General features: G+C 43.9%; 1 protein-coding gene across 1 annotated transcript; it reads right to left on the reverse strand.

The window, feature by feature from the left end:
- Window positions 1-260: 260 nt before the first annotated feature.
- LOC138952725 (sacsin-like) lies at window positions 261-19014 on the reverse strand. The gene is made up of 11 exons (XM_070324436.1): window positions 18938-19014; window positions 18240-18361; window positions 17430-17555; window positions 16528-16675; window positions 15023-15935; window positions 14106-14847; window positions 13983-14016; window positions 12761-13383; window positions 2312-12118; window positions 1365-1646; window positions 261-996 (listed from the first exon to the last, which is right to left on the reverse strand). The coding sequence occupies exons 1-11, from the start codon at window positions 18939-18941 to the stop codon at window positions 991-993; spliced, it is 12807 nt and encodes a 4268-aa protein (XP_070180537.1). The 5' UTR covers window positions 18942-19014; the 3' UTR covers window positions 261-990.
- Window positions 19015-19752: the final 738 nt, after the last annotated feature.

The following is a 19752-nucleotide window of genomic DNA, read 5'->3' on the forward strand; positions in this document are numbered from 1 at the left end:
ACACACACACACACACACACACACACACACACACACACAACATTAACATCTTTGTTTGAATAGGAATACATGTAAGTGCTTTAAATCTTTGCACTAAGTAGATGCAATATAATTTGCATTATGTACACGTTGGTGTACACACAATAGTGCACAAACTTTAAAACTATAGTAAGAACAAAATGAATAGCCATCACAAACGTCAGATCATTACACTATCGATAGACACACACTAACAATGCAATAACACAAACAACTACATATTCATTTGTGATGTAAAAGTTTAACAAGCTAGTAAAACAAGCTAGCAAACTTAAGTTTATTTCCAACAATAAAATCAGCAATACAAACTCAAGTTTGCAATTCAGCATATAACTATAAAATAATACGATTACAGCTTGGAAATCAGAAACAAGTGTTGCTAGCTACATGGAGGTGGCTACCAGGACACAATTACCGACCTTTCATATTCACAGAAAAATAACTTTCAATTGATGAAACTTGTTTATAAGCTCTGAACTCTCTGTACATTCTTCTATTTGCCAAGCCCAATAATTAACTCCCTTCAGAAGGGACTGGCACGACTCATCAAAACTATGATCATCCAGGGCAAAATGAACTTTCATTAAAAAGAATTCCAATAAAACATAAGAAGAAAATTGAGAACACAAAAACACATTTAAATAATAAATAAGTACATGTACAAGATTACATTATTTGAAAAATGACAAAAAAATAATAAGAATGTAATCCAATAATACATTTCATAATTAAAATGTCACAGATGTTTGGCAGGAACACTACATCATTATCCATAAAAACATTCAGTACTGATTGAAGAAAAAAAACACACACGATGTGGATAACAGTACCACCGATTTGCGCACAGACCAAAAAAACACAAAATATTTTGGTTATTAGAGTTCTCTTCAGTAAGAAGGTTTCTCCACTGATGCTCAGGAGCATATCTGATGGTTCCTTCGTTGAGTTGTCTCATCTCTGAAAGCACATTGAAACAATCCATCAGATTAGTTAGGAACCGTCTATCACAAAGCCAACCAATATTCTGTTTATAAAAATAGAAAACATACACGTATGAGTGTGCTGAGTATTCAAACTATTTGTATCAAGAAGAAACGTACTTGAAGGACTCTAAGATTGGTTGGTTGACTGGCTGGTTGGCGATAATAGTTATGACTAAGAATCCAAGCTAATTCATCAATCCAAACGTTTGGGAAAGGGTGAATATTTGACTAGCCAGTGACTTCATCATACATCTTCAACTTTTAAACTGAAGTAATGCCTCAACCGTCGACGACTGTATCATGAAAACCCTTTGTAATTTATCACCGTCATCGAAAAATCACCTGAATCAAACGTCGCACATGTTCCACGACATCCTCGGCGACGTCCAATGCCATACAGACGTCATCGTCTTGGTACACGTCAGCGGGGACCTTGGGGGACGCCACAACGTCGGGGTAGCGCATGCGGGTATGCGGGCCTATCTGTGACTCCAGTTTCTGTGCAAGCTGTAGAAGGGAGGCGTCACTGGTCTGACGGGCAAGCTGGGGCAGGCTGTGGGACTGCAGGCCATCGCTGTTGGCGTCTCGACAGTACAACACCGCTTTCAGAGCCTTTTCAACAGCCTGCAGCAAGGAGAACAACAGGGATCAACAGGAATGAGTACCGAATTCTTGGAAGCAAAATGGACCTTTCTAAAAGAGTGCATTTGGCAGTCAGTCGAGCATAGCCTACCGCTTGCAGCAGCTAAACGCTCCTGAGTAATAATTGATTATTATAATAACATTTATTGATGATAAGGTCAAACAAAACATACAGGGTAGTCTGGAAGGCTAGAAAAGTCTTGCTGAAAAAAAAGGGTGTGGCCTATCGGTAAAGACATTGATATATACTCAGCATTTGCTTCAGGTGTAAATAGCACTGATTCCTGGTATTTTCACCTCTCTCTGGTTTACAGGGTAGGAAAAAGTGGGACACGATACACAACAGAAACATACTACCACTGCAATAACTACTACTAATACTACTACTATTACTACAGCATGTACCAATACTGCTGGTACTACAACTAATATAATAGCATGTTTCAGAATTCAAATAATTACCGCGACAATGATTCCTGTTTTGCTGCGTTACTTAGTAACTGAGGCAAAAATCTAAAAGCCATGGAAAATATAGGTGACATGAAACTCTTGAATGAAGAAGTTAAAGCTTTAATATCACTTCAACCCAAAACTGATAATCAGATAGTAATTTCTGCCGTATGACGGCGACCAGTTCCTGCTCTCACCTGGTGGCACTGGAAGCAGACCCAGTTACGCCCTCTGTCACTGGTTCCCTGAGCAGCACGTGCAGCGGCAAGGTCAGCTTCAGCCGTGCGCAGCCACCGTCGCCCTTCCCCCGGCTGTGGATTGGGCTGAGATGGGGTGTAGCGGAAACCCTGAGCCTGAGCTCCGTGATGCACACCACTACTGCTTTTGCCGTAACCGTAGCAGGTACGTTGCTCGCGCGCCCGAGCGAAGGTGTGAGCGAAAAACGAAGGGGAGAAAGAGAACCCTTGCCTGCGGAACTGTCCATCTACATCGTCTGCCTCGTCGTCGCTATCCTCAGTAAGCCTCCTTTCCTGTTGCTCTTGGTGTAGGATAGCTTGCGTAACTTGTGTGCAAAATGATTCGTTGCCAATGTTCTTGTGTGGATGCCATGTGAGGATCAGCCGATGGACCACTCGCCTACGGTCTTGCTTGTCACAAACCTGCCAGGCTTCTCTCATTGTGCGAAGGATTTCTCTGAGGATAGAATCCATATCTTGAGGCTTGTCACGATCTGTATGGATTGGGGCGTTTTGCTCATCTTGAGTAGCAGTTTTGCGGTCGAACTTGTACAACTTTGTCACGGGAACCTTTGCCTCTCCCCAGTCGGGACCTAAGTTGACGTGGTAGTGTTTGGCCAGTAGAGGGATAAATGCTGGATCGTCGCCAACTTCGCCCAATACAACGGCGTAGATGTAGACGGGAATACTACTTCCATCTTCGTCGGAGTTCGAGTCAAGAAGAGGATCACTTACCAGGAATCCGACATGCTCCCCGACATAAAACTCGGTGAAACTATTGTCCAAATTCTCATGGTCACGGAGTGGGATGAACTCGCCTGGTCCATCAATGGCATGCAGACCTGTTGCAATGCTGTAGTCACATTGTTTGATCCCGTGCTTGTCAAGCAGCTTATTAGCTCTCCCTGGGGATTTTAAAGACTGGTACAACAAACGCATGTCCACGGGTATGTCCAGAACAAATGCAACAGCATCACAGACGGTATTTAGAAAATCGTCTTCATTATTTTCTTCGCTTGTACAGGCATCCACGTCGAGGTAAACAACAGATTGCAAAGGGTTCCCCCTCAAGTTGTCTGCAAAAGACGTCGTCTGTTTCTTACTTCCATGAACTATTTTGTTTTGTACTTTTAGAATTGTTACCAAGGTTTGAGTTTGCAACACTGAAATGTTAGCTAATTTCTGTGCGTACTCCGATGCTTTCGTCTCGTCATACTTTATGTTGTACTGTTTATGGCAGTGATAGGTGAGACGTACCACAGCGTCCTTAAATCGTACGTCTGACAAGCTTGAAGAGATCTTCTTGGAGTGTGTTCCCTCAGCAGCCATCGATATGACGTCATCTGGAACCGTTTGTTTGACAACGTCAGACAGCATTTTCAGCTGGTGTTTTTCTGGTAGTCTGGCAATTTCTTCAGCTGGAAATGGAACCGTTATTTCCATGGCATTAAAACCAATAAAGAGGTTCAGCAGCGTGCCATCTGGTAACTCCCTGAGACTGCCAGTCAAAGCAATGTCTGGAAAGATAAGTTGGCTGGAATCGTGGAGTCTTTTCTCCCTTGTTGGCAAGTACAGTGTTTCCACTCCAAAGTTCGTTTCCTCTTCAGAACCTTCACGAATGCATCGGAACAAACCTTTCACTGCTTTGATAACGATCTTCATTTCCTCTACGTGTACGGGCTGGTCCTCCGTCTTTGCCTTAATCTTCAGCAGCAGAGTTGCGAAAAGTTTTGCAGAGCAGCACTCGGCAGCCCCAAGTTTTTTGAAGAGTGCAAAATAGTGCTTGAACATGGCTGGAGCAGGAACAATATATCCTTTGATATGCTCAAACACGGGCGATCCAAGTACAACATTCTCTGGCTTTAGCATTTGGCAGTTCTCGGTGTCATAAATAAGGGAAAACTGTTTCAGTTCTTGGAGCTCACGGGCATCGAAGTTGCTCAGGTACTTGTACAACCTTACCATCACCCTCAACACAAGATCGATGTTCTCTTGCAGTGTTTCAGAAGCGCTGGACTTCGACAGACTTGAACACACCTTCTTTGCATGCAAAAAGACCTTTTCTTTTGGGGCTTTCTCTTGCATGTGCAGCTGGTTCAAGACAACACTTAACTGCGGTGTACTGAAGAATCTTCGAGGATCAAAATCCGCATGCAGCACACAACTGCTGCTCCAGACAAGATGAAGCTGTTCATGAAAACAACTCTCAGAGAATGACACCAGGCGCCCTGAACAGAAAGGTGGCTCAATGCGTGCAAGCTTTTGTCCTTCCTCAGTTGTCATAATATCAAAAGGAAACACGAAGCGTATGTCTTTGACCAAAGACAAAAGTCCACTCTGCTTTTGTTTTTCACTTTCAAAGAGGCGACGAACAAGAGCCTTGGAATGTTCGAACAAGTTCTGTGGGTTGACAGATTCACTAAGCTCTTCTAACTGTTGGGCGAGTTGAACAAACAAATCAGGTGTGACTTCATGGATAATGCCAGCTGCTTTCATGAACTCTTGCCAGTGATATTCACTATAAGGCTCGGGAGGAAACTGACGCAGGTAAAGCATAGCTTTGAAGATGGGTTCGAATGGTGTGTAGAACTCCTTAGCCAGATGAAGCGCCTCGTCAACTTCAATGAACTCTGTCACTTTCAGCTGGTCACTGAGATGTTTCTCTTCTGCTGAACCGAAGAGGAAAGTGTTCCTGGAAAAGAAGCTGTTTCTTAAAAATGTCACGTGTTTCAGAATGTCTCTACGTGGAAGCGCTTTCAAACTTGGCAAGAGGTAGTGTGAGTAAAACTCCACATCGCTCAGACATTTTAGGCCAAGATATTCGACCAGACTGGCCGGCAAAAGATACCAACGCAAGAGGCACAACGGACTGCGACGTGCTTGTGACCATTCCATGAGTCCATCATGGGGGATGCCTGCAGACAAACACAGTGTAGGAGTAGACGTGTCGATTGATACAAGCCTTCCATCAACTGTTGGGTAAAGTCTCAACTTTCTCAGCTCTTCGGACAGTTGTGCTTTATCTGTGCAGGCATTGTCCAGGGTTGAGAGATTGTTACTAAAATAGTCAAGTACTACCCTAGCATCTTTTTGGGATAATGTCAGACTAGCCGGGCAACAAACTAATGCTTGCAGCAATGCCTTGGGGTGGTCGATGGAAGCCACAAGCTGCTGCAGAACACTACTTGGCCATAGAATTTCATTGATCAGATTCGGCAGAGGCAAGGTCCTTAGAACTGTCCATAGCTGAGAGTTTGTCTGGTGAGTAACTGGCGACAAATAAAGGACACTGTGCATGAGCTTCAATGGATACAGAAACAGTTCCTCGTTGACTCCATGCCTTATCTTTACTGGAATGAGATTCCAGTCAAACAGCTCTCTGAGGTATTTTTCAGAACTTTGCACGCCTCTCCCTGAAATGATATTTCTCTCAAGCTGTTCCCTGATGAAAGCCCAAACTTGCTGAAGCCAGACTTGTGGAACGTTCTGCTGATCAAAGACACAGGGCTTCCCACATCTATACTGAGTGTCTTTCAAAGTGTGTGGCAGCATTCTGGCAAACAGAGAAATACTTAGCTCTTGAACAACAGCTGCAGCCCTGTCAACTGGGAAGTACTTCAGAATGTTTACATGCAGGAACTCCTCTGCAGAGCCAGGCAGAAGGGTACAGAATCTTGAGGCAATAGGTTTTTCCTCAACTTCTGCATAAGGAAACATGCACAGCAATCCTGACTGTCGCAGACAAAGAGGCAAACCGCCCAAGTTGGACAGAAAACGCTCATCTTTGCAAACAAAGTTCAGGAGTTTTTGAAGATTCGTTGCTGATTGCATAGGTGTGTCAGTGATAACTTGTGGCAGGTCTTTGACATTGCACCCATTTCTAATCCTCTGGCCGGCTGATCTCAAGAATTCCAAAACAGCATCTGTTGTAACCTGCTGGACTGCTTTCACCCCGCTTCCCCTGAAGTTGTTGTAAATGTCAAAGGGTGCTTCCAGGATTTTCATGTTCAAAGTCTTCAGCAATGTTTGCAACTCTTCAGCTTCGATTGAAGCCTTGTGAACGCCTTCGCCTGTGGAGGAATAAGAGCGTCCTTGAGACAACACAACTAGTGCGACATAGTCACGACGCAACTGTGCGGAAAGATTGCTGAAATATCCCGGAAACCCTTGAGTACTGACTGCTGGTACCCACTCCAAGCTTGAATGCCCTGTGCAAGATACAGGAAAGAGAGGCAACTCCTTTTCAGCAATAACCTTGTAGATTTCTTGCATCATCCTTACCCAGAAGTCCTCTGACGCTGCGTTGAACTGTGGAAACAGACTATGATATTTTTGCAGCTTCTTGGCCTGTTCTTTCTCGTTCACTTGTCCTGTTCCTGGGAACATTACATCCTTGGCTCTCTGCAGTGCAGTGATGTAGGCTGGGACAATCACATGGTTTACAATGGCAGTATTCCATTCAAACCTTACATCATTCCTGTTGTCTTCTTCTGCCCACAAGCTCCTGCGAGTTTCGTGATCCAGGGCAAAGTTTCCATTCACATGCATGGGTAGGTTAGTGTTCACAGGCAGTGGCAAGACACAAAATGCTTTGTGCTGTGAAGTACGCGAGATAGAGCGAGGGATCTGATGCTGTTGAGAAGATTCGTTTAGCTTGACGGCCACAGCACCACGGGGCAGCAGTCTGAGGCTTTTCTGGCCCCACTGATTCAGCAGGGTTTTGGACAGTCTGGTAGCATCCTGAAAACCAACTCTGTGTACAGTTAGCCACTCTTCAGAGGCACTTTCAGAATCTTTAAGCCTTGCAAACACCACTGCCTCAAACGCTGAAATCTTCTGTGGGTCCAGTGACAGAGCTGAAACGTGTTTTGACGCCTGGCTCAGTGACCTTTGGAAATGGAGAAGATTAACCGAACTCCCACTGTCCATTACATCCATCCTTACTTCATATTCCTGTCGCAATGTTCCATCACTGTTGACAGAGTAAATGCCAATCTTCTTGAGGTTGTTGAGGAAAAGCAAACACATGCTCATCTCCTGCTTGAATTCTCGCAGGAGTTCATTGATTCTATTGCAAGTCACTGCTTCGTTCTTTATCCTTGATTTTTGTGCCATTTGTTCTGTTCGGAGCGGAAATCTGAACAATGTCCCTGGCTGTGTCATATCGACAGCAGTGCTCAAAAAACCTGAAAACATATCAGGGTAGGCCGTCTTAATTCGGTCAATGTCATCGAACTGTACGCCAGGTTGAACGATACCCGCATTTGGAACATACTGACAGTTTGGATCAAAAACGCAAATGACATTTCTCTCTTCGTCAACTGAAGTCCAAAAAGACGGGGTATCAGTGATGTGGTAAACGGCGTTGAAACCAACCCCATACTGTCCAATCTTGAGCGCATCCTCTTGTTTGCTGCCCTCGCCGAGGTTTTCGATACCTTGCATGTCTTTTTCTGTGAACGATTTGTTGTTGTAAACGCACAGCGCTGGGCCTTGCAATACCTCCATTTTGTCAACTATGGTATTGGTTCCGAGTTGTCGAAAGTCTTTGATGAGTTTCAGTTCTGTGGCACCAGCATCATCTGCATTTTGTAGTAGCTCTTTGAAAAGTGAGGAATCAAATGTGTAGCCTTCCAGAAGCCGCTTTATTCGATTTGTTAGCTTCTCTCTTTGACCAAACGGCCTTGAAATCGACAGATAATCTGACCTTCTCTTGCTGTTTACACCCAGGCTCCGTGCTGTGTCCACAGGGATTGTGTCATGCACAAAGTTCATTCCTTTTGATACTGACAGTGAGTCACAGTCATCGACACAGAGAGATGATGCAAGCTTCAGTATCCCATGGCTGTCAGGAAGATAGATCTCAGATGTCTTAACGGTGTATTGTTGACCTGTTTTCATTATCTCCCTAAGCAGTTGCGCTAGCCTGGATACCAAGCCAATTGAAGCATCAGACAACTTCATACCATCGTTGGCTCTTCTGATTTTGTGCAAGGCATCGAGAACCTGTGTGGCTTCTGCTTTCGCGTTCACTCCCACTGCGACAAAGAATTGCTTGTATTGATGCATACTCTGTTCTAGCTGGAACAGGTATGGTGAACAATCAAAGGTATTCATAAATGCCACCTGGGCTGGGAGTGCAAACTCAGCTCCAGTCCAAACAATTCTTGTGTTGCAGTATTGTTGTTCTTGATTTTCTGTGTCACATGGTGCTGCAGTCTTCGATGTATCTGGAACAGTGAACAGAGAGCGCAGCAGTCTAACCATCCTTGTGTTCTGAGCATGTGATTGTGTCTGCACAGAGGCAAAGTTTTCTTGTATCCTCAAACAATCAGAGAAGTAGCAGTAAACACGACTGGCAATTGTTTGAGCAAGACCTTTGTGTTTTGCAGGTTCAAGAATGTGCAATTCAGCGATGGTCATGAGCTGATCAGCCACCATGTGAATAAACCCGTCACTTGTGTTCGATGACATAACAACCCCGAGAGACTGTAGAACGTTCTTTAAGGAAGAGGAGGTAGGCTTAGGCAGGAAATTTGTGTCCAAGAGTTTAACCTTGCAGCCCGCAAGGTAAACCAGGCTGTCAGAGTAGAGCTCAACTGGTGCTGCGGTGAATGGGTTCACCTGGATGTTGTCCCCAAACCAAGGAAATGTCCAGTCTGCTGGTTTTCTCCACACAGGAAGGAATGCTATTTCGGAGAGTTCTTCCTGCACATTCTTTGGGTAGGTGTCAAAGACTGTACGAGTCGTTTTAGAAATTACGGACACAGATGCCAGATATTGAATCAATTTTGATGCCAGTATATTTGTTTCTATCTGGTTGTTTTCTAAAGCAAGGTTTTCCACATATCTTGCCCTCTCCTTCACCATTTCATGTGGTAACTCGTCAGTGATCATGCCAAGTTTTTTCAGTTGCTCCAACGCGTTTTGTGAGGAAAAACTGATGTTCTGAATGGAATCAGTCCGTCCCCCTGTGTCCTGGGGAAATCGTCCGTCACTGAGAGCAAATAGCGCTGCTACCTTCCTGTTGGGATGGATCAGCTCACTGGGTTTTCTCAGCAGAGATGTTCCTTTGCAGGGGATACATGGGTGTTTTTTTATCAGTTCATTTAGTTGCTGGTCCTCTTTCATTAGGGCGTGCAAGACAAGTCTATCTCTGTGTTCAGGATGCCAAAACTCATTTTGAAGGTTGGGGAAGAAAGCGACAGTAAAGAATACATGCTCTGTGAGGAGTCTAGATTGAAATTCCTTTTCAGGACAAAGTCTTTCCATCAACCTGCAGATGTCAGTTGGGATGTCAACAAGATTCAGTGATCCCTTGTAAATCTGCTGCAAAGCATCGAAGGCTATTGTTCCACAGTCACACTCTCGGAAGCTAGGCTGAAGAAAACGAGCTTTTTTCACGCTCACCCATAGACCAGTCTGTGGCAGAGGTAGGACTGCGTTGTCAGTATACACCAATGACTTGTAGAAGCTGCTCATCAAGGACGGGTCCCCGCTTCTCGGCCACAGATTGAAGAACCGCTTGAAGTCTACGTCCATTGCTGCTTCTGACTTAACCAGTTCAAGCAGGAAGAGGTAAGCATTACAAACAGCATCTTCAAAAAGCGCTGAGTTAAACTCTGCCTCAAAGGCTACTCCAGTGCGGGTGCTGACGTCATCATCTGTTTTGGTGGGCAGGCTGCGTCTGCTTGGATTCAGAGCAAACGTGCCGTTGACGTGTACAGGCGAAGACACTTTGACTGTCTCCTCCGGTAGAGGCAGGAAGCAAAACAAATGGCTGCTGGTGTAGAAACCAGGAGGACTGTCATGAAGAGTCTGGAGTCCGCTCAAATCCAGACGTGTTGCTACAGTTGCCAGTGGAATGAGTCCTTCGTGCTTGTGGCTTAGAGCCAAGTCCGCTGCTTTTTCACTGCCTGAAGCCCAGGCCAGACGCCACTTCGTGCTGCAGTCAACTTCTTCAACTCCGCACACATTTCTCGCTTCTTTGGTAACTTTCAAGTCAATCTGAATGTCCTCTTGGATTTTGATGATCCTGCTTTTCTGAGACCAGTGATGTTTTAGGAATTGCAGAATTGTTGAATTGTTCAGACTGACCTGTGGCACTAATACAAGTGGCCTGGAAGTTTTGCTCACTGTAAGCAGAAGCTGCATTTCCCTTGGATCGCTACACTGACCTGACAGATAATAGACCAGGACTTTCTTCACTGTCTGGGTAAACATGAGAAGATTGCCTGCTCTCTCAAGTAGCAGCTTTAAAAAAGTGCGCCGTTTCGTCTCAGAGTAGCTTTCCTGTTTAATCTTACTCTGTAATGCCTGTTCCTCTGTCCGCAGGGGAAACCTGAACAGTGTTCCATTGTACAAAACCTGTTTGTCACTCTTTAAGATGCAGCCAAAGACATTCTGGAATGGTTGAAACTGCTCATCCATGTTTGATAATAGATCTTGATTCAGGGGCTGGGAAAAATCTATTCTTACTCCAGGTGAAGCGTCTCCAATGTATTTGCGTTGAGGATCGAACAAGGCCATGGTATTTCTGCTCAAAAACCAGGGGACATCTGTCAAGTTGTAGACGGAATTAAAACCCAAACCAAACTTTCCAACTTTCGACACATCCTCTATCTTTGTCTCTCCGGCCAGTTTGACGATATTCTCAAAGTCTTGATCTGAAAACATAGCATTGTTGTATGCCCAGACAGCAGGACCCTGTAAGGAGGCCATAGTTTCGGAGAACAGATTTTTTCGTGAACCAATATTTTGACGCTCATCGAGAAGGAAACGAACCTCTGTAGCTCCTGCGTCATCAGCATTCTGAATCAGCTCTTTGGGTATTGAAAGTCCGTCCGTGTAGGAATGCTTCAGCAACCCATGCAGACGTTTTGTCAAATCTTCACCCTGAAAGTACGTGAAACCTTGTAAGCCAGTCAGTGCACGATTCTTCATGAGCATCGCACCAAGAGCTACAGCTGTATCACCAGAAATTTCCGGATGTACGAAAGACATCTGCTTTGCAGCACTAGGCCCCACCGTGTGCTGGTATGACGTGGGCTTGACTGTGCAGTCTTTTGCAGGCTTGAACCTCATGACACTTGCTTGATGATGGACTATTGGTAGAATGGTATTACCATCCCTTGCCTCTTTGCTTCTCTTCAGAACATCGATAATGTTCTTGGTCAAAAGCATGTCTCTTTCAAACAGTGGATGTCTGGAATCACACTGGTTATGTGACCATTCAATTTCTTTGAGCACAGATTGTAAAAAGGAAGTGGTCTGCTCCAAAGAACTACCACAGTTCATCAGAAGTTCTCTCATTTCCGTCATTTCCTTGAGCAAAGGATACTTGTATGGTTTTAAGTCAAGGTCATCTGGTTTTCGCTGTATCCAGAAGGATCTAGGGCATAACAATCCTTCACCCGACTCCAGCAAAATGCATCGCTCCTCTTTCAAAGTCTGGATAGCCATAGGATATGATGCATATTTGTTCAGGCGTTTGAAAATTGCAAGCAAGAGCGATCTGTACTGAAGGACTTCTTGGTCCCTAAAATGCACAGTGACATTATGAAGATGTTGCAAGACTGATTTGAGTTTCAACTGGCTCTTAACCTGCAGGTGTTCAGCAGTCCTTTCAGCAACATCACACTTCAAGACTGCCGCAACGGACCCTGTATACTGCAGAAGACTGTGCTTGTACATCTTTGCAGGTTTCACAATGGCTGGATTCGTCTTTAAGGGCATTGTTGCGGGGTAGTCTGCAGGTCTGCCATCTTCCTGCAGGCAAGGCAAGCACTGAATGCTGGAGATTTTTGTCAAAGCAGCATCACTGACATCGGATCCATTTTTCTGGAGGTATTGCCACAGACCATTTGCCTTACGGAGTGCTGCTGCCTTATTTTGACTAGCCCAAAGCTTAGACGTGCATTCTGCTGCACAGACGATGTCAGCATCTTTTACTTCAGTTTGGGCTCGTAGACCGAGTAATTTCAGTTTCTTCAACATGTTTTTTTCAGCAAACTCTCCACTTGGAAACTTGGCAGCATGTTCAAGGTGAAACAACTCACGCAATATATTGGAAGATGGATCGTAGACGTTCTTTGCCAACTTTACATGACCAGTACCGGTTGGAACAAATACCACCCTCATCCCCAAATCCAGGAGGCGACGATCTAATGAAAGGACTGGGTTGTTAAGAAAGAATTGCATGAAGATTTGAACATCATGAGTTGAGTACTGGTGACCCTTTGTTTGAAATTTTGTCAGCATGCCTTCTACAATAAACTCCAAGGTCGTATCAATGGCTCCGAGCCTAAGAGCAGCCTGACGGTGGAGTCCAGAACAGGACAAAAGTTGCCATGGCAAGGCAATGCGGGGCACATTTTCTGGACAAATGTGACGTATCTGATCAAGACTGACGGGCTCTCCCTCCAGACTTGTGAAGATCTTGAGTGATCTGAGCAAAGGGACTGCTTGTTTCAGGTCACTGGCATTTGCAATTAGTTCTACAATGGCCAGTTTCTCTGCCGGTGTGGCGGTTACATTGAATGCTTCCACTGCCTGTCTGTGGCAGCTTCCCTTATTCACTAACTCAAGGGCTTTCAAGAGTCCATTGTTAGTTGGATGCTGAACCAGTTCTCCGAGCATTTTTCTGTGAGCTTTGAGATAATCGGGAAGCTCCTCTAGGACGGTTACACCGAGTTTCTGCACAGATGCAGCTAGACCCACAGACAGCTTTGGTACGCCCTGAATAGATCTACAGACATAGACACCATTCAGCGGTAGGAGCTGGAAAGTGTTTTGCTGCACTGAAAGATGTGGTCCACCCGATTCACACTTTGGCAGCAGAGCGGTGTCATAGAAAGCGCTGAGGTCAAGAGACCATGGTTCAGTGGAGCTGAGAAACCCCCATACTATTTTCAGCCAAGCATCAGTAGAACAAAGAGACGATAACCTGGGACTGCTCTGTGCCTCAATGTTTCTTCGAATCAGGTTTGGTATGCGAGGGTCGTTTCCTTCCAAAATGTGCAGAGACAAGACACCTGGTAGAAGGAAAGTGTTTTAGATATGACTCTGATTATTTCAATTATTTATTTCATACAAATTGTTAAATTGTCATCTACTCTCTGCTCAGAATGTTACATAAAAATGCTTAATAATATGCTTATATGCAATTGCCAATTTGTCTGACCTAATACAGTTCACTTTCTTTTTTTACAGATAAAGATTAAAGAAATCGCACCTGTTGATAGTATTTCATTGTTTTCAAAATATGATTATTCACATTTTGTAAAAGTTCAACCATGAGTCGCCTTGTGGTGAGATACGTGCTCGTTATAAATTCTCGTACTATTATTATTATGTTCAAATATGTCAAAATCACGCCTGTGTGCCCCAGTACACAAGCAAGCAGAGTAACCATCGAATTGTTATAATCCACATTTTAGCTTTCACATTATACAGATGAAGATAATAATCAAACAAAACGCCAGACATTAATCAGACCGTGTTAAATCTAGCTACTCAGGAGGACGATGGCATCAAAAGAAAGCTAAGATCTTGACAATATCACCAAAATGAAGACAAATTATCCAATAGTAATTACACAAGAAGCACTTATAAGGCCAAGGGTGACTGTTACCGGATTCTAGAACGACTGTCAAGCTTTGAAGACGCTGTTGATGGTGTGGGCTTTTCAATTTAAATCCGAATTTAGTATTTGGGCACACTTTTTCCATTGTTTAGGCGTTACAGCATGTCAAACACGTACAGAAAAGGTGCTGATCATACATATCTTATCATTTGTTTTCTTATGTAAAAATGTAAATGTGTTTATACCTGATCTTGCTAAACGGCGGAGACCTTCTGTTAGGTGTCTTGGAAGTTTGCAGTCACAGAACTCAGACTGCAAGTTAGGAAACAGCTGCAAAAGATCGGGCTGGCACAAGTACACTGGTGAACTTGACTTTTCCCTAAACGTACCGAAACTTCCATCTGCCAGAGGAAGGAGCTGCTGGCTCAGCAAAATGCTTTCTGCATCGTTACAAAAACAAAAGTATGTCAATAAGTGCAGTTTGTCAGTGTTACTGAGGCTATGAAGGCAAGCAGCAGTCAGCTGTTTTACGCGAGTGGTATTGATCACCTCCACGTTGCTCAAGAGTCTGAAGTGCTGAAGGGCTTGAAGCACATGGCCAGGAAGCTGAACAAGATGCTGTTGTGTGAGAGTGTAGACTTTGACCACGGCATTCTGGACTTGCTCCGAGACCTCCACGTTGAACTGCTGCAGCGTGCTTTCAGAAAGCAGTACCCACCTACCTGTAGTGTGGCTGAAGAAACAGGGCTTCCTCGTCAGAGCCTCGTACAGAGGTTCCAGAAGAGAACTCCACCTGTCCTGGACCAGGGTGGTGTCTGGCCATGCATTGTAGAACAGGCTAGGGTTCTGCGGGCTGGTTCTCTCTTGGAGGCTGCAACAGCAGCATTGTTTGAAAATACAGAAACACTCTGATTCAGGCTAAGACTTTCGAATTCATTCACTAATGCTCTTGGCATGACCTCAAGCACACACACACACGCACACACACACACACGTACACACACACACACACACACACACACACACACACACACACACACACACACACACACACACACACACACACACACGAATTAAGCGTAACTTACCTCAACAAAGCCTGACGATAGACCACAGGCAGCAATTCCTCCACCAGCAAACAGTTCCAGCGGAGGGGAGCCTTGAGCCTAGCATGATTCCTGAGTTGGTCGGCATCAGGCCATTCCAGGTGACGTCGGTTCTCGCTGATAGCAAAGTAACCGTGCACGTGCACGGGAAGGCCTGTCGGCGATCGTGTATCCAGGGGCAACGGCAGAAAGCAGAAAATCTGACTCTGGAAAGGGATCTGGTTTGTCACAGGAATGGCAACACCAACGTAAGGCCGGTAGCTCAGCTCCAGGTCCTCACTAAGCCATGCTAGCTCATGACTTGCATCGTTCTGTCCTGCGTAATAGATGACCACCAACCACGGCTGAACGACTGGTGAATGCGCGAGAGTATCACACGTTTCTATTTCGAGCTCAGTTATGCACCACACACCGTCCAAGGGCAATGCTGTTTGAGCCGACCTGATAGTTTGGACAAAGTGATGTTTCTTGGCTCTGACGGACTGCCAGCAAGCGGGAGTGACGCCCACTGAGAACAGTTCTTGTGGTACACGTGCATCGTCTAGGAATGAGATGGTGACACGCTGAATATAGTTCAAGAAGAGAAGAAGGGAGGGCGCCTCTGCTCTAAACGAGTCCACCAAACTGTCCACGCTGTCCGGCGCAGTGTACACACTGGTGCTAAGTGCGCTTGCTGTCTGTCGCAATGGAAACCAGAACAAAGTGCCCGCGAATCTGCCATGCTCAGCTCTGAAGGTCTCTCTTGAAACGCCACACACGCCGTCTAAGCAATGCAGGATAGCCTCCAGTTCTCTGTCTCCTACTCTGTCCACCTTCCGATATATGCAGTTGTTGGTATCTCCCTTCAGAGGGTCCATGTACAGTATGCGATTTCCGCTGAGTATCACAAGACGATCTGAAAAGTCAAAGTCGCATATCACACCATCGTTCATGCGATAGATTTCATATTTTACGAGCATAGTTATTGATATTATGAGTTATTCCTAAATATGCCTACTGTTAACAGGTGATAACAGACATGTCGAGAAAATGAAAAATGCAATATGAGCCGTTTAGGCGAATGTTGATATCATTTTCGAGGTAGTGAACGCTAGCTACCCCATTTCCAACACTCCGATCACTGAACGAATTGAGAACGGTTCAGGTCTATTTCCTAAGTACTTGAGAACAGACGTCGGTGAAACAGGGGATGCATATCTTCTTGAACTGAAGCTTGCAGAAAACTGCATCTTCTTTTGATCACGTACTTGTAAAACGCAATGGAGTTTTGTTCCAGGGGTAACGTGTTTCAAAGACAGATTCATGGCGAACGTGTGCGAGTGAGTTGTAAGTTACCTCCCTTATGCTAAGTAACTCACGGGATAGGTTCAACATTTTCGGTGGACTGGACGTTCTTGAGACAGGCTTTACCAATTTATTTGGCTCCATTTGCGTGAGCAAAAGTAAAAAGAAGCAAAAGTAAAATTAATCAAAGTAGAGGTAGATACCTGTGAGATGGAAGACGGACTTGAATCCGAGACCAAATCGACCGACTTTGAATGGATCTTTTTCCTTGATGCTCTCTTGCAGCATGAGTATTCCTTCCCAGTCGTCTTTTGTGAACTCAGCATCATTGTATGCGCACAATGCCGGTCCCTGAAACACACACACACAAAATTGCTAAACTTGATAAATAATAATCATTTCAAAATTGACTGACAAAATGTACTACCGCTGCGTACATTTTTTTCACAGAATATAACACATAATTCAGTTAGCTATGCTACAGTGATCAAGCTGGCCATTTTCCAAAGTACGATTCCTAGTTCTCACAAAACTTGTTCATCCTCATGCCTTCCAGTCAAACTAAGCCTGAAAGACTGAGATTAGTTTATATTTGTGAGAAAAGCATCTGTTCTTCAAAACACCAACCGGGCCGGTAGGTTGTTGGTTATTTTATTTCCAGTGTTTTCAGATTTTCCAGTAATATATCAGACCTTTCCAGTAATAAATCAGACATTTCCAGTTAACGCAAACCCTGTACAGTCCATGCTGACCTGCCTGTATTAGTCGCCACATATTATGACTTTCATTTGCCATGCAGGAAAAAATCTGTTTCAAATTAAACACAACAGGAAAAAAATAATTCGACCTTTAAGCGTGATATTTTTAGCATTCCTAGCGTTGTTCTCAGAGCTATCACTGACCCATACTTATTTGATCTGACACATTGTCCTGACCTTTGGCCGGTAGCCCATACGATATTTTGACACGCAGTAGGTCTTCTTACTGGACATATTTTTGTAGCCATGACATTTGGACCTATACATATTTTCATTCTTGGTCATAATGACCTATTTTCCTCTGAAAACAACACTGTATTTAATTTTTTAAAGAACCAATGTACAACCTTAAAGAAATTCAAGTGTGGATCATGATCCAGTGCAGCGGGGTCTGCATTTTGGTTGAAGATATGTTTGTCGATCACAATATGCACACAACTGGCTTGAGCATCCTCAGCATTCTGAATCAGTTCCTGGGAAAGAGAAAAAAACACAACAGACCACAAAGCTAAAACAAAATGAAGCAGAGTGAAAAATAGTAAATTGGGGAAGCTGTTTGATTTTTGACATAACATTTTAGTTAGTTTCAGTAATAATTATTGATTGAAATCCAGGAGGCAAAATGACGATCACAATACACCTGAAATTCCACCTTTTGTCAACTTGTACAGTATTGTCAAAAGAGCTCAAAATTCAAGGCAGATTGACAATCAGCCTACAGTGAATAATGAATATTTAAATGTGTGGGAATTGCACGTGTATTCGTTATAACTCAACTCTCACTTTTAACCAAAATCGTTGCAAGTGGATTACTTGCTTCTCTTTCGTGCATACCTTCTCCCCATCCTGAACTCAGGTCAAAAATGAGTTACTTCCCTTCGGGTCTCATTCTATCAGAGAGAAACTGGCAATAGCCGCGGACAGATGATTATCAGAATGACCTTCTCCCGCGTTTCTCGGCAAAGTGGAACGCGGCTGCTTGCATAGTTATGCTACCTGAAAATGTTGGGTATTTTTCTTTGCCCAGTATGATCAAGCTCTTCGCATCTGCTACGTACAATGTTACCAAAAAGTGATGTTATTACCAAGTTGTAGATTCGCACCAACAAGTCCATCTGGTAGCAAATGGCGTGTTTTTTCCAATGAGTTTGACCTACCTTGAGGATCTGTCCATCAGCCCGGTATTGTCTCAGCACTTTGTGGATCTGCCTGGCCAATGTTGGGAACTTGAATGATCGAACCTCTTCATCAGGGTCTGAGTCAGCCTGGCTTGCCTTCACTGTTAATACATGAAACACAGATATCATAGTTATAGTTCAGGCCTGAAAGTCTGTGAGTCAAAACAAGAATTATCTACTGGGAATGGGTTGCCTGTATGCGTCTTGTCTTTTTTGGGTAAATTTATGTCTGGTTTTTCTTCTTCGGTTTTGCTTTGGCGATTTTTTTGCATGATTTTCAGATTCAAAAAGCACACACAAAAATTCAGTAGAGACAACTGTTAACAAATATGCACGAAAGACACTCGACTGATATGCAGGATACACGCACTGTTCGGGTTAAACGATTTTGAAAAGGCTCAAAGGATTTTGATTTGTTTCAGTCAATATTAACACTTTCCAAATAACCACGTAAAAACAATAACATAAAGTGACCTGTAATTTGTATTGCAACGTAACGAATGATTTGATATAGTTGCTTTTACTCTGAAAATAAACACGCAGGGGTATTTGGTCGTCTTCTTCAAAGTATAAACAAGTTAACAACATAACAAGCTTCAACATCATTGACATTTCTGTAGAACAATTTTTTTCTTTTGGCAGAAAGAGACTTACATAAACCAAGGAGTGTTACTTACACATGTTGAAGCCGTGTTCATGAAATCTCAAGCTGTCAGTTCGCTCCTCTCATCCTCATCCTCCTCGGTCAGGAACCTAAACATTTGAAAAGGGAATAATTGGAACGGTGACGAAGCACCTCTCACCAAATGTTTTGGTTACATTCTTGAACGAACCTGTTATATGAGACTGATTACTGGCTACGAAAATTTGTAGCATCAAACTTTTGACTGGTAAACCGGAGTGATAGAATCTTTTCGGAGTTAAAAACAAGTCGCGTAAGGCGAAAATACAACATTTAGTCAAGTAGCTGTCGAACTCACAGAATGAAACTGAACGCAATGCCATTTTTCACAATGACCGTAGTGCGCCGCTTGTGCATAACGGAGTGAAACTGACGAGCCTGTTTAGCGCGGTAGTGTTTTTGCTGTGCTGCATAGCACGCTTACTGCACCTCTCTTCGTCGGTTCGCTGTATTAAGTATTGGCTGAGAGTGTTACATTTGCCAAGCGAAAGACTCCCAAGGAAAGCATATGACATGATGAAACATTTACAGGGTTATGGCAAGAAAACATGGTCTCATTATTTGAAAGAAATGTTATGCATGTACGGCTTTGGAGATGTCTGGCTGCAACAAGGTGTAGGCGATTTGAATCGATTTATAGCAGTATTCAGACAACGACTGTCATGTGAGCGTAGATGCGCACCAAAACTTGCGAGCAGAGACCTTGCTGACACACCGATAAGGGACAAACTCTACACACACACACACACGCACGCACATACACCACGACCCTCGTCTCGATTTCCCTCTACGTTAAAACTTGACTAAATG

Source organism: Littorina saxatilis, linkage group LG17 (genome assembly GCF_037325665.1).
Source record: "Littorina saxatilis isolate snail1 linkage group LG17, US_GU_Lsax_2.0, whole genome shotgun sequence".
In the NCBI taxonomy this organism is placed as follows: Eukaryota; Metazoa; Mollusca; class Gastropoda; order Littorinimorpha; family Littorinidae; genus Littorina; species Littorina saxatilis.